General features: G+C 44.8%; 1 protein-coding gene across 2 annotated transcripts in view; it reads right to left on the bottom strand.

The window, feature by feature from the left end:
* Positions 1 to 785: 785 nt before the first annotated feature.
* Positions 786 to 27,592, bottom strand: part of FBXW2 (F-box and WD repeat domain containing 2) — a 37,459-nt gene continuing 10,652 nt past the window's right edge. For both annotated transcript variants that reach the window (XM_073599512.1, XM_073599513.1), the window contains 5 exons: positions 22,499 to 22,693; positions 21,763 to 21,896; positions 17,307 to 17,393; positions 14,643 to 14,812; positions 786 to 1,729 (listed from right to left, as the gene is read on the bottom strand). In XM_073599512.1, coding sequence (XP_073455613.1) covers positions 1,441 to 1,729; positions 14,643 to 14,812; positions 17,307 to 17,393; positions 21,763 to 21,896; positions 22,499 to 22,693 — 875 coding nt within the window. In that variant the 3' untranslated portion in view covers positions 786 to 1,440. The remainder of the gene's footprint in view (positions 1,730 to 14,642; positions 14,813 to 17,306; positions 17,394 to 21,762; positions 21,897 to 22,498; positions 22,694 to 27,592) is intronic.

The raw sequence follows: 27,592 nt of genomic DNA on the forward strand, positions 1-27,592 counted from the left end.
GGCTGAAACGCTCTTGGAGCGCAGCGTCAGGCTCGATGACGTCACCAGACGAGCTGCCCAGTGACGAGCATGCACACTGGCGATGGCCTGTCAGTGTGCTCTCCTATGTCAAGCTCTTTCGAGTATAGCTCTTTGCCCACAGAGAGGGCTCTGCGTGCCAATTGTGGCACGAGTGCCATAGGTTTGCCATTGCTGTCCTAGGCTGTCCTGTTTCTTGTTTGCCAGTGCCCAATCTGTTGGCAGCGGTATAGCCTGAAGGTGAAAGACTTTCTGTGCTCCTCAATGGACGAGAAAGAAATACATGTTATTAGATAACCTCAATAAACGTTTAGTATAGAGGTACAAAGGCATAGCTGTACTTCCCAAGTGTTTACCTCTGATTACCTCTGTCAGCTCTCTTCCCAGTGGAAAGGAGTAAAGGTAAAAAGCTTACTAATTATAGGATCTCTACTGAGCCTTGGTATATGGGTGTGCATTTTTTCCTCTTAGTGTCCAACCTCCTAACAGGCGGAGTACAGCCCATAGTTCTCATGTGACCCCCAATGAACGATTTTCAACTGGTTGGGCCTTGATCTCCTGTGACATGTGGTTCTGGAAAATAAATAAATTAAAAAAAAAAAAGAGGGGGGGAAGGAACCTCAGACTTGACCACTTTCCCCTAACTACGTCTGAATCCTTTGGTTGTTGGGTTCTGAAAATAATGAACACTGAAGAAATCCCCTTCAGGATTCTTTCCTGGCAGAGCTTAGATATTTTGGGACAAGAAATAATGAATACAGAGATCCTTATTTGGGTATGTGGAGCTTTATTGTGACAAGCAGAGAAAAGGCTGTGGATTCTGCTCTGTCAATCAGCATACAGGTGACATTACACGATTTAACAGTTGGACACAATTGCTTGTGGCGGGAGAAACCCAGGTGCAACATCCACACGCAGTCTCGTACAGGAAACTTCTCCAGGGTTCAAGTGCTTTTATACAAAAGCTGGTGGTGATGTCGATGGGGAAATTCCTGCCATATGTCATAGATAAACTAGCAAATCATTTAGTCTATTTTGTAATAAAATAGATTACATGTATAAAGACTATTGAAGACTGAAATCTATAGTACAAATGGGTGATGGAGAAAATACATGGACAGCGTTCTTTTCCTGTTTTCTTTAAAAGCAATCCAAAGGAAGGACTGTGGCTGGACATTAATCACGCACATAGTTCATGGTATGTATGTAAAAATAGGCAGTGAGATCCTTAAAGCATGCGAAATGCTATTGTGGCAATAAAAGGTTCGTTCCTCCTCAAAACTAAAAAAAAACAAAAAAACAACTATGATTGTGCAGTGCATGATGGGAGACTTTGGTTCATGCAAGTTATGCTCTGAAAGTGGTTGCTGATACTTCAGTCTGAATGTCCCGATAAAAACACCTGATTCCAGTTTGCTGCTCTCAGCCATTCTCTTTCCACAATACCAAATGGATACTGTGATCAGGCATACTTGTGGCAAAGACCAAGCCAACATCATTAACACCATCCAAGCCATTTAGCCATGCCATTTCTCCGGCCAAGAAGCTGGAGCCCCTTTTGGACTTCCTATACTCTGGCAGGGGCCAGCGGCTAATCACTTTCTCAGTCCGTAAGTCTATGATGTACAAGTGGTGGTTGTCAAACAAAAGAGCAAAAATGTCACCAAAGCCGAGGAGGGAGAGACTGGTGGAGTCTGGCATTTTTATAACTCTACAAGAAACAAACATTATTATAATATATATACATTAAAGCAGGCAAACATTTCAGTGGCCAAACGCCACAGTTTCTTACATCAATGAAGGATCCATCAGTTAGATCTATGCTTTGAGTTCCTTGGTCCTCACAACTAACACACTATTATGAGGGCTCCCAGCCTGTTTGTCGAGAATGCAACATAAGTAGTAGAATCCATTTCAGGAACTAAAGCACAGAAATCTCCCCGATGGGGTTACAGACTCCAGCTATAAGTGACTTAACACTGACCACCTGATAAATGTTAAGCTTACTATAATGAGGCTGTATGAGCATTAATTCGCCATGGTGAGTGTGACAGCTGCACTTCTTGGATTCCCCTGACAAATTTTTGTACACATATTATTTCATAATGTGTCTTTACTTTTTATATATTAGTACAGAAATAAGACATCTGATGTGTTCACACAAAATTGCAACATTGATTTATGGTTGTTATTAAATTGTTTGCTTCGACAGAGGTTGAGGAGTGGCGCAATAGCCTGTGGCAGACAAATTTCAGTTTACTGAAATCACACTGCAAAAGCAGTATTAAACCCAAAACCAGATAAATAATATATTGCAGCTTACAATCATTAGATGTAGTGATTGTATTAGGTTTATTTTTTAAGCTTTTCCCCTTTGTTTTACCTGATGATCTGGTCAGAACACATCTCCTGTATTAGAGTGCCCCTACTCTGAATGAAGGAGCACAAGGTGCAGATTTGGACAGCAGTATTACCAGTCTGGGGATAGGGGAGTGTTAGAAGCTTACCTCTAGCTACTGTATTTCTTTTTATTTTCAGCAATTCCTTTTTTGTTTTTTATTTTTGGGGTAAAGATTTTACCTAAGTAAATAAAAGCTGATTATTTTAAAGCAGCAGCAAAACTGGAAATAAAGGAATAATACAAATTTTAAATAAAAACTTTTCCCCTGCAAATTTTTTTATAATGTGCTAGTATGGATCGCATATTGGCACATTATGTGAAACTTACCTTAAAACGAAGCCCTCCAGCAGCGCACTGTCACCGCTGACAGGGTTTCTCTCTTCACACGGTCTTTCTTCCAGGTTCGCAGGCTCTGATCCATGCACGTGGGAGTCACTATTTACAGCGCAGAGCTCTGAAGGAATGGCACTGGTATGCTGTTCTTTCAGAGCGCATGAGCTGGTGACGTCACCGGCTGCTACACAAGTAAATACCTCCTAAACGGTGCACGTTTAGGAGATAATTACAGTACCTACAGGTAAGCCTTATTATAGGCTAACCTGTAGGTAAAACATTTACAAATTGACTTTACTACCGCTTTAAAGAGGGAGTCCACCTAGAAAAAAATATTAAAAGCCAGCAGCTACAAACACTGCAGCTGCTGACTTTTAATAAATGGTCACTTACCTGTCCTGGAGTCCAGCGATGTTGGCAGTGGAGGCCGATCAATCGCTCGGCTCTCGGCTGCTTCCGCTGCCATTCTCTGTGAGGGAATCAGGAAGTGAAGCGCTGCGGCTTCACTTACTGGTTCCCTACTGTGCATGCGCGAGTCACGCTGCGCGTTCTAAGTGGTCCCCGCTATCTCCTGGGACCCGTGTGTTTCCCAGGAGACAGCGGGGGGGTGCGGGAGGGGGCGTGACTCCCGCGGGAGTCTATTCCCGGAAGTGGGTGCAGATACCTGTCTAATACAGGTATCTGCACCCCTTCCCCCCTGAAAGGTGCCAATTGTGGCACCGGAGGGGGGGAGGAATCAGATGAGCTGAAGTTCCACTTTTGGGTGGAACTCCGCTTTAACTACTTCAGCCCCGGAAGATTTTCCCCCTTCCTGACCAGATCACTTTTTACAATTTGCCACTGCGTCACTTTAACTGACAATTGCGCAGTCATACAATGCTGTACCCAAACGAAATTTGCGTCCTTTTTTCCCCAAAAATAGAGCTTTCTTTTGGTGGTATTTTGATCACCTCTGCGATTTTTATTTTTTGCGCTATAAACAAAAAAAAGCGACAATTTTGAAAAAAAAAAAAAAAACAAACAATATTTTTTACTTTTTGCTATAATATCCCCAAAAATGTTTCTAAAAAACTAATTTCTTCATCAGTTTAGGCCAATATATATTCTTCTACATATTTTTGGTAAAAAAAAAGCAATAAGCGTATATTGATCGATTTGCGCAAAAGTTATAGCATCTACAAACTATGGGAAAGATTTATGACATTTTTATTATTTAAATTTTTTTTTTTACTAGTAATGGCAGTGATCTGCGATTTTTAGCGATACTGAGACATAGCGAGGGACAGATCGGACACTTTTGACACATTTTTGGGACCACTGACATTTATACAGCGATCAGTGCTATAAATATGCACTGATTACTGTGTAAATGTCACTGGTAGGAAAGGGGTTAACATTAGGGGGGCGATAAAGTGGTTAAATATGTGTTCCCTCAGTGTGTCCTAACTGTGAGGGGATAGGACTGACTGGGGGAGGAGACATATCGTTGTTCCTACTTAGTAGGAACAAACGATATGTCTCCTCTCCCCTGACAGAACAGGGATTTGTGTGCTTACACACACAAATCCCCGTGCTGGCCTTATGCACGTGATCGTGTGCGGCCGACGGCGATTGCGCCCGCGCGCATCGGGTACCCCGCTGTGCAGCGGGCGCTCTGGCGGCTCTTAAAGGGGACCCCGTACTAGTACGGAGTTTCACACAGCGGTGCCATTGTGCCACAGTAAATATGCTTGAGCCGGTCGGGAACCGGTTAAGCACCCCTTGTCAGAGGTAAATGGTCTGTCTCATCTCTGTAACTGCAAGAGAGCTCTTCTGTTGAAAAACATCTGGATCACCAGATGAAATCAGAAGAAAGCAAGCCTAAAAAGGAAACTAATGCAGCCAAGAATTGGTAAGCTGAAATTTAATGGATGTTTGCTTTTGGGTTTAATACTGCTTGAAGTAGAACTGCTGCTTGGTAGCTGCAATCTGCTCTTTTCCTTTAGCAGGGGCCTTGATTGTGTAGATGGAGGAAATTTATCTCAGGGATAAGAATAGGCTGAAATTCTGCCAGGAGCTCACAGCCAGCATTCATCTACCTGTCCCATAGTAGTCAGATATTTCCCAATATGGATAAAAAGAACTGAACAAGATAATGTCACCTCAGTTCTTTGGGCTGCTATTGACAGGATGCTGCATTTCAAAGAATTGTTTGCCTTTTGTCTGTACCACCCAAAACTGCTACTTGTTTGTCAGTAAAAATAAGCTTTGATGGAATTGAAAACACTTTACATCTTAGAGCAGGGGTAGGCAGCCTTAGAAGGATGTAGATCTACTTGAACAACAATGATGAAAGTCAAAGATCACCGGGCACAGTGTCCTGTTAGGGCTGGTTCACACCAGAACGTGATGCCAGAAAGGCATGATCCATGTGTGTTTCCTGCATAGTGTTCAAAACGCACTACTTGTGATCTACTGCGGGTGACGATACCTTGTTAACCCCAAAATAGATCCCATACGCAGTAGACACAAAAAAAGTATTACAAGAGAGTGCAGGGATCAGGAGTGTGTTACGCTCAGAATGCAGGGATTAGGAGTGCGGTACGCTCGGAATACAGGGATCAGGAGTGCGGTACACTCGGAATGCTGGGATCAGGAGTGCGGTACGCTCGGAATGCAGGGATCAGGAGTGCGTAATGCTCAAAATGCAGGCATCAGGAGTGCGTAATGCTCAAAATGCAGGCATCAGGAGTGCGTAATGCTCAAAATGCAGGCATCAGGAGTGCGTAATGCTCAAAATGCAGGCATCAGGAGTGCGTAATGCTCAAAATGCAGGCATCAGGAGTGCGTTACGCTCAGAATGCAGGCATCAGGAGTGCGTTACGCTTAGAATGCAGGCATCAGGAGTGCGTTACGCTTAGAATGCAGGCATCAGGAGTGCGTTATGCTCAGAATGCAGGAATCAGGAGTGCGTTACGCTCAGAATGCAGGGATCAGGAGTGCGTTACGCTCAGAATGCAGGGATCAGGAGTGCGTTACGCTCAGAATGCAGGGATCAGGAGTGCGTTACGCTCAGAATGCAGGGATCAGGAGTGCGTTACGCGCAGAATGCAGGGATCAGGAGTGTGTTACGCGCAGAATGCAGGGATCAGGAGTGTGTTACGCGCAGAATGCAGGGATCAGGAGTGTGCGTTATGCGCAGAATGCAGGGATCAGGAGTGTGCGTTACGCTCAGAATGCAGGGATCAGGAGTGTGCGTTACACTCAGAATGCAGGGATCAGGAGTGTGCATTACACTCAGAATGCAGGGATCAGGAGTGTGTTACGCGCAGAATGCAGGGATCAGGAGTGTGTTACGCGCAGAATGCAGGGATCAGGAGTGTGCGTTATGCGCAGAATGCAGGGATCAGGAGTGTGCTTTACGCTCAGAATGCAGAGATCAGGAGTCCTGATCCTCTGGGGCGAAAAGAGAAAGACTGGCACTAGCAGTAGCGGGGTCGGTGGCACAGACCCGTTCCCTGGCTAACCGTCACCTACCCGCGGTCGACGGGTTGCCGACCCTGGTCTTAGAGGCACCAACGATAAGCCCTCCATCCTTGCCCAGATGTCACACAGGGCTGTCCAATAGAACTGGCCATGGCCAGCCTATGTCCAATATACAATGGTCCTTTAATGTGATGGATTAAACTTGCAAATTTTAGTCAATGTAATGGTTTTTATGGCTCTCAATATCTAACCTTCTATAACATGGGTGTTTATCAACAAGTAAAAACTTGTGTTATTTGGCCTCTTTTGAGCTGTGTAACTGGTAGCATGAAGTCCTGCGAGACTAAAGAAAATGTTTCTACTGTCTACAGTGCATCCGGAAAGTATTCATTGTGCTTCACTTTTCCACATTTTGTTATGTTACAGCCTTATTGCAAAATTGATTAAATTCATAATTTTCCTCAAAATTCTACAAACAATACCCATAATGAAAACATGAAAGACGTTTGCTTGAAATCTTTGAAATGTATTAAAAAAAACAAAAAATAAAAAAAAAACAAAAAAAAAACAACAAAAAAAAAAAAACACAACATGTATACAATACGTTGTTGAAACACCTTTGACACCAATTACAGCCTCAAGTATTTTTGAGTATGATGCTACAAGCTTGGCACACCTATTTTTGGGCAGTTATTCCCATTCTTCTTTGCAGGACCTCTCAAGCTCCATCAGGTTGGATGGGGAGCGTCGGTGCACAGCCATTTTCATATCTTTCCAGAGATGCTCAATTGGGTTCAAGTCTGGGCCACTCAAGGACATTCACAGAGTTGTCCCTTAGCTACTCCTTTGTTATCTTGCCTGTGTGCTTAGGGTCATTGTCCCGTTGGAAGATGAACCTTCGCCCCAGTCTAAGGTCCAGAGCGCTCTGGAGCAGGTTTTCATCAAAGATGTCTCTGACGTGACGCTTACCAGGGCTTTTTTTTCTCAGAGAATAGGTGTAGGAACTCACCCCCCCCCCCCAGGCACACCTTGTTTACAGGAGAGAAGTACTGCGGCACCAAATAACTGTAATAAGTTAAGGATTAGAACTGCATATCACACAAGGCACGGGTTCAGGAATGAGTATTGTGCAGTGGTGAGAAGTGTGTATCACACAAGGCACAGAAAAAAAAATCAGCAAAAAAGGACAGTACTTGCATTCAATCCAAAGCATCCCTTGTGCTCAGGTATATGCAGCATATAGCCCTGTGTACAGAGTGCAGGGGTCAGGAATATGTAACAGAGGGTATCACACAGAGTGCAGTGGTAAAGCATATGTAATATGCAGACCAGCATACAGAATGCAGGGCTCAGGAGTATGTAAGGCAAAACCCATTGTATAGAATACAGCATGCAGTAGTACCATCCCAAGGCCTTTAATATGTGACATACAGCCATGCATTACATACTCTTGCTCACTGAACTCTGCATGCGTTACTGTCCCCCCCATCCCTGGTCTTCCTCATGCAAAAATCCCCATTCCCTCAAGTATCTTACCTCTGTGTCACCTCTTCCTTGACTCACCTTTGCGCCCCCCCCCCCCCATCAACATCTCACCTCTGCACCCCTACAACCGCAGCTTACACCCCCAGTCCACAACTCACCTCTGCTCCAAAGCTCACCCTAATCCATAGCTCTCACCTTTGCCACCCCCCATGCTTCACTTCTGCACCCCCAGCTTCCCCCATGGCTCTCACCTCTGCACAACCTGCTCCACCCTCCACAGCTCTCACTTTGCACAACCTACCTTCTGCAGCTCTCCCCTCTGCACAGAGCTCCCCCTTCCCAGTTCTCCTCTCCCTCTCTGCACAAATCCACCCCCCATCCACACTTTCCCAGTTCTCTTCTCTGCACATATCCCCCCAGCTCTCCTCCATGTACAAATCCCCTCTCTGCACACATCCCCCAGCTCTCCTCCATGAAGAAATCCCCCCAGATCCCCTCTCTACACACACCCCCCCCCAGCTCTCCTCCATGTACAAATCCCCCCCAGATCCCCTCTCTGCACACATCCCTTCAGCTCTCCCTCATGTACAACCCCCCCCCAGATCCCCTCTCTGCACACATCCCCCCAGCTCTCCTCCATGTAGAAACATCTCAAGGATGATCAGTGGAAACAGGATGCACCTGAGCTCAATTTTGAGTGTTATGGCAAAGGATGTGAATGTACATGTGATTTGTTTTTTTATTTTTAATAAATATGCAAATATTTCAAACTTCTTTCACGTTGTCATTATGGGGTACTGTTTGTAGAATTTTGTGGAAAATAATGAATTTAATTATTTTGGAATAAGGCTGTAACATTACAAAATGTGGAAAAAATTGGATTTTTTAAAACAGCTTACCTGTAAAATCCTTTTCTTTCTCGAACATCACGGGACACAGAGCCACAGTAATTACTGATGGGTTATATAGGGTATCACTGGTGATTGGACACTAGCACACCCTATCAGGAAGTTCAACCCCCTATATAATCCCTCCCCTTGCAGGGATACCTCAGTTTTGTAGCCAAGCAATATAGTGTATTAGAAGAGTGGCGGGACCTCTGTGTCCCGTGATGTCCTTCGAAAGAAAAGGATTTTACAGGTAAGCTGTTTTAAAAAATCCTATTTTCTTTCTCGAACATCACAGGACATAGAGCCACAGTAATTACTGATGGGATGTCCCAGAGCAATGCTACCTGAGGGGGGGAACCACGACCAAGTAGGGTGCAATCAGACCTGAGGACCCTGTACCGCTTCCTGCAGCACACTACGCCCAAAGGCTATATCCTCATGCCTTCTCACATCCACCTGATAGAATCTGGTGAATGTATGAACTAAAGACCAGGTTGCGGCCTTGCAGATTTGAGCCATAGAGGCCCGGTGATGCACTGTCCAAGAAGCACCAATAGCCCTTGTGGAATGTGCCCTGATCTGAAACGGAGGAATCTTCTGCTTCAAACCGTAAGCTTGAATGATCAATTGTCGAATCCATTTAGAAATGGTAGCTTTTGACGCTGCCTGTCCTCTATTGGGACCCTCTGGCAGCACAAACAAAACATCCGTCTTGTGGATCTGAGCAGTTGCCCCAAGATAGGCCTTAACTGCTCTTACTACATCCAACGAATGTAGAGGTCTCTCTTCTGGAGAACAGGGATCTGGAAAAAAGGAAGGCAGAACAATGTCTTGGTTTAAATGAAAATCAGAAACCACCTTCGGTAAAAAACTAGGATGAGGGCGCAGTACCACTCTATCCTTGTGTATAATCAAATAAGGCTCCTTACAGGAAAGGGCTGCTAATTCTGAAACTCTTCTAGCAGAAGAAATGGCCACCAGAAAAATTAACTTCCTTGTCAACAAGACCAAAAGAATCTGACTTATTGGTTCAAAAGGCTGTTTCTGTAACACAGCCAGGACCAAGTTCAAGTCCCAGGGGTTTAGGGGCGCTTTAACCGGAGCATTAAGACGCATCACCCCCTGCATAAAGCTTCGGACCAAAGAATGCGAAGCAAGTGGCCGCTGAAATAATACTGATATAGCAGAGACCTGGCCCTTGATGGTACTCAAGGCCAGCTTCATCTCTAATCCTAATTGTAGAAAATCAAGAATTCTACCTATGACATATTTCCTGGGATGCCAACCTCTGGATTCACACCAGGATACATAAGCTTTCCAGACTCCATGATAAATCATCCTGGAAGCTGGCTTCCTTGCATTAATCAAGGTAGATATGACAGGACCTGAGAGCCCACGACTCTTCAGAACGTGGGTCTCAATAGCCTAACCGTCAAATTTAGCATTTGTAAGGCAGGATGGAACACTGGACCTTGAGATAACAGGTCTGGGCATACCGGTAGTGTCCACGGGGAACCCACCGTCATCCTTACTATTTCTGCATACCAAGTCCTTCTGGGCCAAGCGGGGGCCACCAGAAGTACTGACTTCCTTTCCTGCCTGATCCTGCGAAGGAGTCGTGGTAGTAGCAGAATAGGCGGGAATGCGTAAATCAGTGAGAACTGATGCCACGGAATCACCAACGCATCCGCCCCGCTTGCAAGAGGATCTTTTGTCCTTGCCACAAATCTGTCTTTTTGTTGAATCGGGATGCAAATAGATCTACATCTGGAACCCCCCATCTTTGGCATATGGCCCAAAAGACATCGGGATGCAGAGACCATTCCCCTGGAAGTAACTGCTGGCGACTTAGATAGTCCGCCTGCCAGTTCTCTATTCCCGGGATGAAAACTGCCGATATGCTGCCGATATGCATGGCACATGCATCTGTGCCCAGACTAAGATCTGGTTCACCTCCTTTTGAGCAGCTCGGCTCCGGGTGCCTCCCTGATGATTGACATAAGCCACTGCTGTGGCATTGTTGGACTGGATCCTGACCAGACAACCCTGTAGCCTGATAGTCCAGGCTTTTAGGGCTAGATATATCGCCCGGATCTCCAGAATGTTGATGGGTAAGGTCCTCTCGGTCTTGGACCATAGCCCCTGAACCGCAGACTGTTCCAGAACTGCTCCCCAACCTGACAGACTGGCATCTGTTGTTACCACCATCCAGGTAACGGGTAGAAAGGATTTCCCCTTCTGCAGGTTTTCGGGTATGAGCCACCAATTGAGGCTCTGACGAACGCATGCGACAGGTGCATCAGAAAGTCTAATGCCTGAACCTTCTTGTTCCAGGTCGACAGAATACTGTGTTGCAGCATTCTTGAATGAAACTGAGCATAGGGAACGGCTTCGAATGAAGACACCATCTTCCCTAGTAGCCTCATACAAAGGCGGACAGAGGGACCCTTCTTGGTCCTGACTGCCAGAATCAGCTCCCTTAAAGCAGCGATCTTTGCCTGGGGTAGAAATATTTTCTCCTGGCTTGTATCTATAATCAGACCTAAATACTCCAGTCTTCTTACTGGTTTTAGGAAAGACTTTTCTAGGTTGAGGATCCAACCCAGGTGTTCTAGATACCTGACTGTGGTCCTCAAGTTTCCATTCAAAGAGGCTACCGACCGGTCTATCAAGAGCAAGTCGTCTAGGTATGCTATGACAGCTATACCCTGAGCCCTCAATCTGGCCAGAGGAGGAGCCAAGATCTTTGTGAACACTCGAGGTGCAGTGGCTATTCCGAAAGGCAGAGCCACAAACTGGAAATGGCGCCCTCCTACCTCGAAGCGCAGAAACTTCTGATGAGCAGGAAAAATGGCCACATGCAGATATGCATCTCTGATGTCTATCGATGCCAGAAATTCTCCTCCCTGCAGGGTGGGAACTACTGTCTGAATTGATTCCATGCGGAAGGATTGAATCCTTAGGAATCGGTTCAGATTCCTTAAATCCAGAATGGGTCTGACATCCCCATTTGGCTTTTGGACCGTAAAAAGGCTGGAATAGAAGCCCAATCCCTGGTCCTTTGCGGGAACTATCATAATGACCTCCTGCGACAAAAGTCGCTTTAATGCTAGAAGGAGCGACTGCTTCTTCTCTGGGTCTCTGGGGACACTTGATCTGAGGAACCGAGGAGAGGGAAATTCCTGAAACTCCAGCTTGTACCCTAAGGTTACCGTGGAGATTACCCATCTGTCCTGGAAATCCTCCTGCCAGAGCCCTGAGAACTGTCGCAGTCTTCCCCCCACTCGAGTGAGCGGGGGCGCCCCCTCATGCAGAGGTCTTAGTGTTTTGCCTAGTGGGCTTCTTCCCCCAGGACTTCTTTTGTCCCTGGGGTTGACTCTTGTCTCTGGACCCAGATGGAGGCGGCCGTCGAGACTGCCTGGAGGCTGAAGCCCCCGGCGCTGGGGAAAGAGTCCGTTTGAAAGAGGGACGCTTACTCTTTTTTTTGACAGGTAAGAGAGTGCTTTTCCCACAAGAGATTCTCTTGATATAGTTATCCAAGTCTTCTCCAAACAACCTTGCACCACGAAATGGAAATCCAGCCAGCAGCTTCTTACATGGTGCTTCGGCTAACCAATTTTTCAACCATAGGATTCTACGTATATGCACAAACCCCAGTGAAAGACGGGAGGTTTGCACGATAGAATCTCTAATGGCGTCAACCACAAAGCATAAGGCCGCTGGAAGGTTAGCAAACCCCTGGGCCTGCTGTTCAGGTAATACTTTGATGACCTGCTTAACATGGTCTCTTAAGTAATGACAGACTCCAATCACTGCTACTGCAGGTTGAGCCACTGAACCTGCTAAGGAGAAAACATCCATCAATAGGGATTCCATCTTTTTATCTACAGGATCCCTGAGCATCTGAGCGTTGTCTACAGGACAAGTCAGGCTATTATTTACGGAGGAAATGGCGGCATCAATGGCCGGTATTCCCCACATCTTAATAAACTTTTCTTCTATTGGATAAAGTGTTGAAAACTTTCTCGGCGGAAAAAAACGTTTGTCTGGGTGATCCCACTCAGAATAAATGAGCTTTTCAAGTAAATTATGAAGAGGAAAAGCCTGTGCTGCTTGGAAAGGTTTCAGTGACCCCAAAGCAGAAGAGGATTCTTTAGCAGTTTCAGGTAGGGGCAACTTAAATGTGGAGCGGACCAATCCAGTAAGGATCTGCACTAAGACTTTCTCCTCTTGGGAAGTCGCAGAGGGCCCCTCTCCACCTGATTCCTCCGAAGAGGAATCATCCGTCCCATCCCGATCCTCTGAAAGGGATTCGTCTCCTTTATCCCAGAGCTCCTCTTCCTGAGGGTCTTGGGGAACAGAGGAAGGCCTAGTGCGTTTTCTTCTACTGAGTGAAAATGTAATCACGGCCATTAATCTTTCCTCTAGACCATTAATGGTTGAGGAAAAAACCTCTTGTGTAATATATACAGGGGCTGAAGTGCCAGAAGCAGGTGTAGCCCCTGACCCCAACGGCTCTCCCTGGCTAGCCGTCCCTGGCCCATCAGGGGGGGAGGATGCTGCTGACAGGGGGCCCTCAGAACCTGAACGAGATCCCCTAGTGTCTCTGGTTCTTGGGGTGCTTGAACCTCTTCTACCCATAGTGCAAAGCAACAAGGTGTGAGGTATACAAATGAACACTGCCTGCTGAGCGATGTAGTCTGGCTAAAAGCCTTGCTACCCAATGCTCAGTCTGGTGTTACTTCAGTAAATGCTGCCTAGGAGAATGCCTGTGTCCCACCTTACATGCGACCGTCAGCTCTGTGTCTCTCCAAAGGCTGTGTGCACCTGTACAGAGTGCCTTAATAGCCTGCAGCTGACCTGAGTGGGAGTCTAAGCACCTGTGCTGACGTCCCGCCCCCCCCCCCTCGAATGTTGAAAAAAACGAGCGTTCCCGACTCTCCTGAAATACTATGGAGGAAGGCTGGGGGAGGGGGAGAAGCTGGTAGTGAAGACCTGCCTAAACGGCAATGGTCGGAAATGGCGGCCGAGGCAGCAGTGCCTGAGCGGTATAAACACTTTCTAGACCCCTGTGGCCTCTCTCTAGCCTGGGGGGGCATTCAAACATGAGAAATCCCCCCTTCCATTCTACCTTTGCAGCTGGCCTGAGACGCTGTGCGACACGTGCAACATAAACACTGAGACAGACAACCCAGCATGTGAAGGTTTGTGCTCTTGGCAGCCCCCGGTGGTCACAATAGGCATAGCATGCATTTACCTTAAAGGAGAAACCTACTAGAATTAGAAAATTCTGTGGAATCTCCTCTTACCTTATCCAGCCGCAGGGTTCAGTTTACACAGACCCAATCTTCACCTCTCACGGTGGGCTCCGTTTGAAAAAACCGTCAGAGACTGGGACCCCCTACGAATAGGGGGATCCTGCAGTTCTGGGCCCGTAAAGCACCCGGCTAGAAATTAGGCTAGAAAACCATTTTCTAATATGCGGGGTCCAGCTCTCTAAAAAGAGAAGCATTACAGGTAAAACCTTGTTTCTTCGGACACGAGGCCCGGGTACCATCCAATTCGGCCTAGAAAGGACACTTTGAATGGATCCGGTCTGCCTGGCTTGCCCCAGTATAGGATATTCCCTTTGGAGCTCAGCACAGGACATCTTTACACGTCCATCACCTAAGACACTGGCGTAAAACCTGAGGTATCCCTGCAAAGGGAGGGATTATATAGGGGGTTGAACTTCCTGATAGGGTGTGCCAGTGTCCAATCACCAGTGATACCCTATATAACCCATCAGTAATTACTGCGGCTCTGTGTCCCGTGATGTTCGAGAAAGAAAGTGAAGCGCTGTGAATACTTTCTGGATGCACTGTATCACATCTGAACAGAGATGAACAAAGCAGGGGGAAGGGGAATTGGGACTTTAATTGAAGTAGCGCCGGGTAAGGTCGCACACTTCCATCCCTATGAATACAATATATAAAAACCCACAAGCAGAAGCGAGCTTCTGCTTGTGGGTTTTTATATATCTGAACAGAGATGACGAGACATCTATTTACCTTAAAATGTCATAGCTAGCAAAGTCCCATTGGTAGAGTCCTAATGCTGAGCTGCATACAATATATTTGCCATCGAAGTGCAGGCGTGGCTGCAGTGAAATGCTGCGGTCATCCGACACATACAGTGTCTTCAAGCATTTGCAGTTGATTTCTCTGCCAATAGGCCAAATCTGCAACACAAACATAATATAAACCTGAATATAACCTCTATAATCAGCATACAGAAAAAATTAGAAGCTTTGTGACCAAATCAGTCACATATTTCTGAAATATGCTGTGTAAGTAAGTGGATATTAGATTGTGTAGTTAATGGAACCTTCATACAGCACAGACAAGCATTTTACCACCAAGTCACTTTGTGCGTGGGACCACGTTACAAAGGATGTGGCAGATGAGTCGATTATAGATAATTGGCATTAATATATGACATGGTTGAAGTGCAACCACCCTATAAAATCATGTGCTGGATAAAAAGTGTATAATATGATTTAATTTTTTTCACAACAGTTTTTGTTATGGAAAATACAGTAAAAGTACAAAAAAATTGTTTCAAGAAAAAAACTAATTGAACTAACTACTTGTGCACTTGGTAAGGCATTTAAATACTATAACATTAGAGCCTAATGTTAGGTTAGGTTGTTATATCTCTTTGTGACATAGCAGGATATTTTACTTTATTTCCTGTCTCTGTAAGACCATGACAAGTGTGGGGAGGTGAGAGTGATTTGTCAACTGGATAGAAAGGCGACAACAGCAATAAAATTCTAAACCGTAACCTTTTCCACTTTACTGAAATGTGTTTCAGCCTTGGTCTGTGTAAAAATATTTTCTTTTTTTCCCCCATTTCAGTTATCGATTTAGCCCCTGTCACGAGGGTCCGATTGGCCATTGTATCTAGTTTTCCTTTTTGGACTTTTTGCACCAATGGCAAACCCTCCCACCTCAGCTAAACATGTTTTGCACTTACTTACCATTGCCCCCCCCCCACTTTTTTTTTAATTCTTCAAATACCCTCATTAGTTACTTGTTTGGGCTTTACCCAGTTATTTGTTTTTTATTGTCAGATGTTGGACACATGCTGCCTTACTTGGCTTCGAGTAATAACGGCTCCTTTGCTAGCAGCTTGATTTGATAGGAGCTGGATACCGGTTGGTAAAGTTGGAGCCTGGCTGCATGATCGGTGCATCAAGCCTATATGCTATGCGAGATACCCCTGTAGGGGTTACTGGAGCTGGTGAGTGGGGAGCACTTAAAAGTCACCTGGATTTTGTTCCTGTGTATCGTCACCAAGCACTTAACTATAACATAAGACTTTGGTTGGATTGATTTTTTTTATGTATTTTTTGGACTTGGCATGTTAATTTTTTGGGGTCATTTCATATAATTTCAACTATTTTTTAATATTTTATATTTGTCCTACACTTTTGGAATTATTTGTTATTTTTATTTCATTTTGATTTGATTTGATTTATTTAATTTTCATATACCTGTATTTTTGTTATTGTAGTATCACGTTTTTTGTACCACTTCTAAACATTAATTTCTATCTAGTTTATTTGGCAACCTAGTGAGGTTTGCAACATTAGCACATGCACATTGGTAATTTATTAGGAATGCACTATTGGTATATGCACATTCAATAGTCACTATAGAGGCACATAGCACCTAACAAGTGAACAGGGTCTGTCGCCTTTCATTATATAGGTAGCGCCATTTACCATAAAACATACCGTATATACTCGAGTATAAGTCGTTCCGAGTATAAGTCGAGGCCCTAATTTACCACAAAAAAACGGGAAAAACTTAGTGACCCGAGTATAAGACGAGGGTGAGAAATGCACAGCTGCTGTAAGTGGAAAAGAGGGTCAACAATGCCCATTTGCATGCCTCACTGTGCCCATTTGCAGCCATAGGTCCCCCGAACTTCAAACTCGGTAGTTAAGGGTTCCTAGATGCCCCCTAGCTGCAGCCATAATTTGGGGTCTCTGAACCCAAATGGTCCCGAAATGACATTGCTGCAGATGGACACAGTTGACCGACTTTGGGGCCACTTAGTGCTAGGAACCCCAAATTTGGTGTGCAAACTCAGCGGAACCAGCACCATAAAACATCCAAAGCTGAGGTTTCTATCACCAAGTGTCCCCGAGATACAGGGCCTCAAAAATTGGTTCAGAAAATGTCACTGGGTTTGCACACCAAATTTGGGGTTCCTAGCACCTAGTAGCCCTGAGATACGTGGCCCCAAAGTTGGTTCAGAAAATGTCAAGCACCTTTCTGCAGCAGAGAATGACATTTTCCGAACCGATTTTGGGGCCCCGTATCTCGGGGCCACTTAGTGCTAGGAACCCCAGCTTTGGATATGTTGTGGTTCCACTGGGTTTGCACACCAAATTTGGGGTTCCTAGCTCAAAGTGGCCCTGAGATACGGGGCCCCAAAGTCGGTTCGGAAAATGAAATTTTTTGCTGCAGAAAAGTGCTTGACTCGAGTATAAGTCGAGGGGGGGCACGTTCAGCACAAAAAAATGTGCTGAAAAACTCGACTTATACTCGAGTATATACCGTACATAAAAACATAAAAAGTCTGAAAAGATGTAATTAGAAGGATCCAGACAACACGGGGTGTTAGCACAGGAAAGCTATATCAAATATACACGGAATAAATACCTTAATTTCATATTTATCAGCACTTAGAAGGATGTAATCTCCAGGACTATGCATGACAGATTTCACCTGACATTTCTGCAAGACGACCTATGGGTACACACAATATTTGCATTAGCTAAGCATACACATACAGCTGTTTATTCCTTTAAGGTGTATATAGATAGAGAACAGGTTTAAGGGTAGCACACATGTAATAAATACTGGGAGCAAAGTCTGGAGGTTGTCCCAAAGAACACTCAATGACAGGGGGAGCGTGTGACGGCCAATATGAATGTGACTTGTGGTGGATGGCGAAGTACTAGCGGAGGTCAGCATTCCTCAAACTATGGGGGTGATTTACGAAAGCCGTGCGCCATGCACATTTCCATATTTACGAAATGGTGCGCCAGGTAACAGAGCGCAAATCCCTATTTACTATAACGATCTCGGCACACAGGAGAATGCAATCTGTGCGCCACTATGGAGCGCGGCATCTCCAATTCAATATTGACAGAAGATGGAGGTGTCAATATTATGGGGTGATGTGAGGAAGTTTAGTAACTGCCCAAAATCGAATGAGAAAGTAACTTTTTCAGAGAAAGCCTGCAAGTACGTTTAGAACTGTGTGAGATCAATGTAAGCAGTGCGCATTGCGCAAGCGGCTCTTGCGCTCATTCACATGTGTTTGTTCACTGCGCGGCCAAAATCTTAGTAAATGTTAAGCAACGTACATGCATTTGCACGGGTTGAACGGATGCACCTCTAAACTTGACAATTTTTTTTTACGCTGGTTCACCTCAATGTATTTTTTTAAGGAGATTTGCACACAGGTCATTTTAGCATGTTACGTTGCCAACATGTGACATGTACCTTGTTAAAATTATGTAAAAAGACTCTCGCTCCTCTAGCTCCTCCTAAAAGGGCATTTAACCTTCCCCCCTCTAATGCATATGATTTCCTTGGGCTAGCTTTTGCTTTTAAAGGGGAACGCCACACTACGCTTCATTCTCAAAAGGCTATAAGCTGCCTTTACCAATCCAAACCACATCCTTTTTCAGAGCATACAACAGGGCCAGCTAGGAAAGGGGCGAGAAGAGCCATTGCCCAACCCCCTCCTGAACCATACAAGGTCACATGCACTCAACATAGCTGGCTGCCTTTGGGGCATGTTGGGCTCAGCCCAATACCAACCACAAAGCACCTTGTACCCACTAATTTAAAAGGGACTTTCCACACTCTGTAAAGCCCCCTGTCTGCAGCCCCCCACAACCCCAGCCTAGGGTTGTGTGGAAGAGGCCCTTGTCCCCCTGAATATGGGAACAAGGTGGTTGACCTTTGGGTTGCCCAAGCCCCTCCTGCCCCCAAGCATCCACCCCCTTTCATGGGCTGGCTTGCTGTGTGTTTGCTTAGGGGTTTGTTAGTGCGTGGGAGGGGCACAATATTTTTTTTGTTTGAGGTGGGATTTTTCACGCGGGGTTTGTATTGGTGGCCATGTATTGGGGGGGGGGGGGGGGGGGGGTGGGCTTGACAGGCTATTTTTTGTTTTGAGTTAAAATCTTGCAGCTGCAATGTAGATTTGTATGTTTTCTCTAAAGCCGTACATCTTTGAAGCAGCATTTTGGATACATGCTACAGATGCACCAGTTTACAGGCAGAGTAAGCCCCCCAAGTTACTAGTTTTTAAGCAATTTTACATTTTTAAAGGCAATTCTTGTTTCGATTTTGGGGTTGTCCAAATTGGTGACATTGATATATGTCCCTCAGGGTGGGACCTACCCATTTTAAGGCCAATAACTAGAATATAAGCCAGCTAAGTGGGGACTAGCAAAATTAACAAGTCAGTTCTCATAGACTGCAATGATATTTGTTGTATAACTTTTGCCCATGTTAGGCTCTTTGTTTGCCTGACACCCCGCAACACCGATCTAGGTAAAGAGTCTCTGACGGAGACTCTACCGCGTGATCAGCCGTGTCCAATCACGGCTGATCACGATGTAAATAAGAAGAGCTGGTAATCGGCTTTTCTTCACTCGCGTCTGACAGACGCGAGTAGAGGAGAGCCGATCGGCTGCTCTCCTGACAGGGGAGGGGTCTGTGCTGATTGTTTATCAGCACAGCCCCCCCTCGGATCCCGCCCAGGACCACCAGGGAAGCCGCCCAGGACCACCAGGGAAACCATCCACACTGGACCACCAGGTATGCCCCTAGACCCCTAGGGAAATACCACTATGTGACCAGGCATCTGCTAATCTGTGCCCAGGCAGCTGCCAATCAGTGCCCACTCCAATGCCTACCACTGCCAGTGCCACCAGGGATGCCTATCAGTGCCTCATATCAGTGCCGCCTATCAGTGCCGCCTATCAGTGCCACCCTATCAGTGCCGTCTTTCAGTGCCCATCAGTGTCGCCTATCAGTGCCCATCAGTACCACCCATGAGTGCCCATCAGTGCTGCCTATCAATGCCCATCAGTGCTGCATATCAGTGCCACCCATCAGTGCCGCCTACCAGTGCCCATCAGTGCTGCATATCAGTGCCACCTCATCGGTGCCGTCATATCAGTGCCCATCAGTGAAAGAGAAAACTTACTTATTTACAAATATTTTTAACAGAAACAAAAGTAAAACTTTTATTTTTTTCAAAATTTTCTGTCTTTTTTTTATTTGTTTAGCAAAACATAAAAACCACAGAGGTGATAAAATACCATCAAAAGAAAGCTCTATTTGTGGGAACAAAATGATAAAAATATAGTTTGGGTACAGTGTAGCATGACCGCGCAATTGTCATTCAAACTGCGACAGTACTGAAAGCTAAAAATTGGTCTGGGCAGGAAGGTGTCTAAGTGCTGGGTATTGAAGTGGTTAAACAATTAAAATTATAGGAAATCAAACAGGCTCTTGCACTAAATCTGATTTAAGATCTAACTGATTGCAGTGTATGGTCACCTTTAAAGATCAAGATCTGAAAATATTAATTTATTGTGTTTAGAAACTCTTCTCTGTTATTTGTAATGTATTGAAAGATTTGGGTAAAAAAAAAGAAAAAAAAAAAACATATTTCAAAGATATATTAGTAGTGATAGGAATGAGATTAGCATCAAAAGGATTAATTAACTGAGAACACCTACTAAATGCCTAACAAGACACATCCAATGAGATGAAATTAACCAATTGTATTGGGTGTGCGCTTATATCAATGAGAAAACCGCAGTTACCCTAGCACCAGTTGCAGTTTACATATGCGGATATTTCTTATCGCCATTTGTGCTTCAATGTGCGCCGGTTCGCACGTTCGATTAATGAATTTTCTGGCGCACCAATTAATGTATGAACTGGTGCAGTGCCTTCTTAGTAAATCACCCCCAATAAGTACAAGTAATCACTTGAGGGGGAATCCTGGAAGTCTGTTTCAAACACTGAAACCTTATTTCTGACTCCAATACTTTGCATACAGTGGGGTTTATTTACTAAAGCCGGAGAGTGCACAATCAGTCCCACTTCTGCAGAGAAACCAATCACCTTTTTTTGCACTCCCCAGCCTTAGTAAATAAACCCCACCGTGACAGGATTGCACTCCTTGTATTTATTTTACATGCATAGTGGCTAAATGCTTATATCTGTGGCCTTGCAGCACTTGTGTCTTGTATCAGATACCCACAAGTGTCACTATATGCATGGAATTTTATGATCTTCCAGAGCCCCTGAGACATAAAAAAAGTGATCACCTGTAAAGAGAATAGCAACCTTCTGTGTACTACCTACAAAAACACCTCATTTATAAGAGACAGAGTACCCCCAACCTATTTGCCTAGGTGCTTCTCTGAATGTTATTTACCTGCCTCTATATGACCCCGGAAGTGCTGAATTCTGGCCCCTGAGCTCCAGTCCCAGCAAGCCACTGTGTTACCACAGAAAGGTGCAGCAGAACAAACTTAAGCAAGATTTAAAGCACCAATTATTCTTTCTAGATATGTGTTTTAATTACCGACAGTTGATGTTCATACTCTATTACTTAATAGAATGAACACATTGAACTTACACAGCAGACAACGTTAAACACACATTAGATGGGTCACACACAAATGTACTAATCCTAGGAACTTTAGTAAAAGCAGATACAGGCGGTCCCCGGGTTATGAACACAATAGGGACTGTTTGTTCTTAAGTGGAATTTGTTTGTAAGTTGAAACAGTGCATTTTTAAGTGTAACTTCAGCCTGTGCAGGGATGTGGGATGTTCTGGGCGCTTCTGGGCATGCAGTCATGTTATCTGGGGCTCTTCTGGCCATGCAATACTAAAATGTGGGATGTGTCCGGCGCTGCAAGATGGCTGCCCGGCGGTATCCAGGACCAGCATGGAGCACAAGCGGCTGGCATTGAGGTCCGTTCGTAAGTAGGAGTCATTCGTAATTCGAGTGTTCGTAACTCGGGGACTGCCTGTACCAGTCTGTCAGTATAGCTTAAAGTGAGCAGAAACCTGCCTTGGTGACCCACTCAGTGTGTCCAGTGAGCGTATTCAAGCATGATCCGGAAGATAAGGCCCAGATTTTCACAGTGTTATCCGCAGAGCCACTGACCAAAATGTCCAGTTCATCATTATAGTCCACACTGAACACTGCAAAGAATGGAGAAAAGCACTTCTGTAAATAACAAATCAGCTGCTTCCTTTTACAGTCTAACCTACATCAGTGCACTAATCTGATTAATCGCTAAAGGCAATACAAATGCTTTCCTTCCTATAGTTATTAATTACAAGCACAGGTGTCCTAAATGTTTTATATGGAACAAGCCTTGAATTATACTGCAGCTGTGGGTGAATTCTGGAAGCCAGGTTCTAGCACCAGACACTTCACCCTAATTTCCGACCCCCTTTTTCTAGCACACATATTATAAAGGAATCACAATCCCCATGTTTATTTTACATACACAGTAGATAAGTGCTTATATCTATGGCCTTGCAGCACTTTTTGTAACAGATACCCATGTAACTATCTGTAATTGTTATGAGCTTCTAGAGCCCCTGGGACATACAGGCAGCCAGTACCCACCTGTAAATAGAAGTGCAGATTTTGACAGACTGAAAAACATTCAGTAATTTTAGAGCTTTTTTTTCCCAGGCCATAAGCTTTGTGTGTACCGCCTACAGAATCACCTCACTCACGAGTGACAAGAGTACCTCCACCCACCTGCCTGAATGTATCTCTGTAAGCTACTTACCTGCCCCTGTATGACCCCGGAAGTGCTGAATTCTTGCTCCTGAGCTCCAGTCCCAGCAAGCCACTGTGTTATCAAAGGAGCCAGTGATGAGTTTCAGTTCATCGAAGGTCACAGCAGCACATGTGTGTGTCTGGATCCCATATATACACTGACCAGTGCTGACGTCCCACAGTTTGGCGGATAAGTCATCTGAGCCTGTATGAGAGATATCTATGTGTAGCCAACAGACAAGACATCCATGTACGAGAAAGATCCATATGCGACTGATAGACAAGAATATGGAGTTTTCGTACTTACTGAAAAAAAATACATTTCTTGGGAGTTCATTGAGTGACACAAGAATTCAGACTGTTGGGTTATACTGCCACCTACAGGAGGATTGCACACTAGCAAACAAAGAATAACAAGCTTGACGTAAACTCTCCTACTCCAAAATATGCTGTAATTTGGTACAAATTAGTTTGCAGAACATAACAGACACAGAGAAGTGGACTTATGTCCCTCAAACTAAAATAAATGAATTTTATGGCAAGTATAAAAATCTTTTTCTTGTAGGTTGAGGGACATAGGAAGTCAAAAACTGCTGGAACATCCTAAAGCAGTTCCAGTGAGGGGTGGGCAAAAGCAACAAAATGCTAACAGGCGCACAAAAAAAAAAAAAAAACAAAAAAAAAAAAACTATAATTTGCCTGCAGTTCAAAGAGCCGCCTGAACGACCTTACACCCAAAGCTGGCATCAGATGAGGCCTGAACATCCACCTGGTAAAACTTGGAGAAGTTTTAACAGGTGGATGGTAGAGAAGACCTGGGCTTCAACAAGCTGTCAACTATGAAGCAGGATGGTAAACCCATCCTCGAAAGAAAAAAATCTGGAAGATACTGTAGTGTAGAGCCTACAGAGCATCTGTCAGGAGTCTGATCAGATCAGTGTACCACATCTGCTTGGTCCAATCCAGAATGAACTCCATCTATATTCTACAGAGGCTTTAAAGGAAGCTACCACCAACCCCAGAACTCTCCTGCAGAAAAAGAGACTCCTAGACTGAAGAGGCCGAATCTGGAGAGTTTAACATTTGGCCTTGGGAAGAAAAATTTTGGTTGAGCTGTATTTAGGATGAGCCCCAGATACTCCAAATGATGAAGAGGTTCCTGCATGGACTTCTGAAGGTTCAGAAACCAGCGGAAACATGCAAGGTCTGGACAGTTCAAGCTACATTGTGAGTCAGAACCTGTGTCGATTGCTCCCTCAAAAGGTGATTTTCCAGATATTCCTCAATTGGGATGTCCTGAAAATTCAGCAAGGCCAGCATGGGGGCCAGAACCCTGGTGTACACCCTCAGCATCATGAAAAAACAGAATAGCAAGGCCACAAACTGAAAATGTTGAAAGCCCAGTGCAAAGCTAAAATCTGACTGATTCAGTGCAGAATTTATGGGTCCAAATTAAAATATTTAGGGCCTTGAGATCCAAACTGGGCCATATGCCTTCTTTGCATGAACAGGATGGAGTAGAACCCCTGGAAATATTCTGCCACTGTAATTGAGCAGATGCCCCCTTGGTCCAGAAGACCCGCAAAGGCTGCATGGTCTGATTTCCCAGCTTTCCAGATGTTGCAAAGGCTAACAGATTCCTTCCCACTTTGGGAAGTGGGGACAACCCGTCATGCTGAAGAGCATTCATCTGCTAGTTTGTTGGACTTGGAAGCCCAATGTTTGCAGTTGAACTGGGTCCCTGGCTGGGGCTTGGTTTGTTGAGTTTGAGGCGCCTGGGAGTAATGAAGGGAACTCTTCCTGATCTCCAAAGAAAGATTGGAGGGGTATGAATTAAACTTCCCCGCCAGAGCTCTAGACTTCTTGTGCTGGGGCAGGCGAGTATTCTTACCCGGGATCCTTGACACAGCTCCGAAGATACAGTATCCCTTCAAAGCAACAATTTTTTGCATGCCTGCTCCAAACTCCAACACTTAACCAAAAATTCCTCCACATGTTCACTAACAGTAGGCTTACAAGGGAAATGAGTCAGGAGACATCCAGAAATCATTTGACACAGTGGCATAGGGCTGCAGACATGAGACCTAAATGCTACACAAGCAAGGGATTGGCATGGATGAAGACCAGATCCCTTCCCGTGGCCTTAGCACAGTCCACTATAGTTTGACAGACTAGCATCATGGCAAAGGCAGGTTGCAGGTCTAGGCCCGCCAGAGAAATCAAGGTCTTGGAAAGAATTTCCAAATATTTAAAGATGGAATCCTAAAAACAGACACATCCTCCACGGGGATCTTGAATGTATTGTTGAGATGGGTTACTGCTGGATCCACAGCAGGAACAACCCACTTCTTAACAAAATGGATACAGGGTTCTCAATCATTTGGGAGGTGTATAAAAAAACGGGAAGTCCCCCTAGTGGGGCTTTAAAGCAGCCAATAGTGTAAGTTTACCGAATGCAAGAGGAGTGGATAATGAATAATTTTATCGATACAGAAAAGTAAAATAAATACTGACATCAAAAAGTCAGGACATGAACTGGAATACAAAAATAAACAAATGAAAAAACAATACCAATAACAAAGGGCAGTGTGCAATAGGTTACACCATAAGCAACAGTGATACAATAACACAGAGATGTTGGTTGTGTAAGAAGCTGACGCATTTCGACCCCAATGGGTCTTCTTCAGAGGATAAATATATAAAAACTGTAAAGATGTAAATATGTGTCAGACGATTTCAAAACCATGAAAAAAAGAAAAAAAATATATAAACGAGTCACTATAGTAAGTCTTTACCAGTCACGATATACTCAATGGTTACAGGTAGCCATGGTATGGAGGAGTTTCCCTCTTGTTATATCCCCGATCTCCTGGCGGATGGACCAATCATAAGGGGAGCAAATGCCGCATACACATGCCTTACAAGGAATCACACACTAGATATCCCCAAAAATTGAGGGAAGGGTGTGCACTGCACCTGTGATGAAATAACAATGTGTGTTAAGTAAATGGTTCCAAAAAAGGAGTTTCTAAAGGCAAAGGAGAAAAATGTATCTTATTTATAACTAATTGGGTTGAAACGGAGGATGTTAGCGGACGTGGAGGTCAGAGTGGGTCCATACAAAAAAGCCTAGAAAAGAGACGTGAAATAACGTGAAGTGGGGAAAGAAGGGGAAGGAATGGTGAGGGGAAGGAAAATGGGGGGGGGGAATGGGTAATGGAAGGGAATGGAGGGAAAAGGGGGGGGAAAGAGGGAAGGAAAAAACAGGGAAGGGAAGGAAGGGGAAGGTAAAAGGGGCGGGAGAGAAAGTGCACGATCAAGTGTGGGAAGGAAGAAAAAGAGAAAGAAAAAGAGAACGAGAACAGAAACGCACAATCAAAAAAAAACAAAAACAGATGACAAGGACAGCGTGAAAAATATGGACCGACTCCCATAACAAATGTCCAATTTTCAAAGTTGAAAGGTAATGACAATAGGTTATGAGTGTATGAAGGCCAAAAAGTGTAGAGGAGGCCCATCAAGGGGCCAAGAGGGGCAAAAGGTGAAACAATGATAGTGACCGTGAGCAAAACAAAAGGCCATGCAAATGTGAAGTGTGGGTGACATCTAGAAAAAGCGTGTGGGGTGAAGGGGTATGTGAGGGGGGCATTACCTTTAAGGTAAAATCGATCGATTCGATCAAAAGGGCAAGTGATCTAAGAAACAATCTGTAATATCACAAAGTGTTGAAGAGATAGGTCAAAATTATTATTAGGATTGAGAGGGGTAACACAATCATGAGGTGAGCCACACATCATGAAAGCAGTGAAGAAGTATATGAGTTCTTACCAACAAGTCGAATATTAGGAAGCACAGGAGCGTCCGGTGGAAACAGATAGTGCCACTGAACCTCTCATACTGCCAAAGTAATTTATTTCGTAAGTGATTTCGTATTTTTCAGTATCATATAGTACAACCCATGAGAACTGTATCACTGTCCATAATAAACTATTCTGATTTTACAGGGATTTTGTTTCGCATATTAACCAGTTCACAGCTTTTCTTTTTCGACAATTGCTTATTTTGTTATGTTTTGTTATTGTATCTAATTTTTTGTATTTTCATGATGGGCAGTGTTAATTATGTGTATGTCATTGCTAGCACACGATATAATAATCCACTGATGGTCCTACAACAACCTTTATGGATTTCCCCTCTTCCCCCTTCTCCATGTTCTAGCTGCTATCCTTTTCAGTGCTATCGGTTGACCACGTCATTTTGGGGGGTGGAGCTGCGGCGCACATGCCTTCCTGGCAGGGTGGGGAGACGCAAGGGCCCTGCCTCTCCCTAATCGCCCACTAAGTGGAGGCACCAGGATGGACGCTATTTGCATCCCTGCCAGCGGCATTCCGGATTCCTCCCGGATGCCGTGAACTCGCTTGCGCACGCAAGATACCATGCGTGTGCACGTGACGTCACGGCGCCTGCGCAGTTGCGGCGGAGGTGACGGTGGATCCGGGAGAACTTCTCTTCCGGAACGCCGAGGGAGTCACACACTGAGCGCCGCCATTGCGTCGCTCTCCCCCTATGGGGGAATGGATGGAGGGGGAGGGATGCCTGCACCTGGGACACATTTAGGCAAATTATTTTCCCTATAAATTACTTCGGCAGTATGAGAGGTTCAGTGGCACTATCTCCACCGGATGCTCCTGTGCTGCCCAATATTCTACTTGTTGGTAAGAACTCATATACTTCTTCACTGCTTTCATGATGTGTGGCTCACATCATGATTGTGTTACCCCTCTCAATCCTAATAATAATTTTGACCTCTCTTCAACACTTTGTGATATTACAGATTGTTTCTTCGATCACTTGCCCTTTTGATCGAATCGATCGATTTTACATTTAAGGTAATGCCCCCCTCACATACCCCTTCACCCCACACGCTTTTTCTAGATGTCACCCACTCTTCACATTTGCATGGCCTTTTGTTTTGCTCATGGTCACTATCATTGTTTCACCTTTTGCCCCTCTTGGCCCCTTGATGGGCCTCCTCTACACTTTTTGGCCTTCATACACTCATAACCTATTGTCATTACCTTTCAACTTTGAAAATTGGACATCT

This window comes from Aquarana catesbeiana, linkage group LG09, assembly GCF_042186555.1.
Source record: "Aquarana catesbeiana isolate 2022-GZ linkage group LG09, ASM4218655v1, whole genome shotgun sequence".
Classification (NCBI taxonomy): Eukaryota; Metazoa; Chordata; class Amphibia; order Anura; family Ranidae; genus Aquarana; species Aquarana catesbeiana.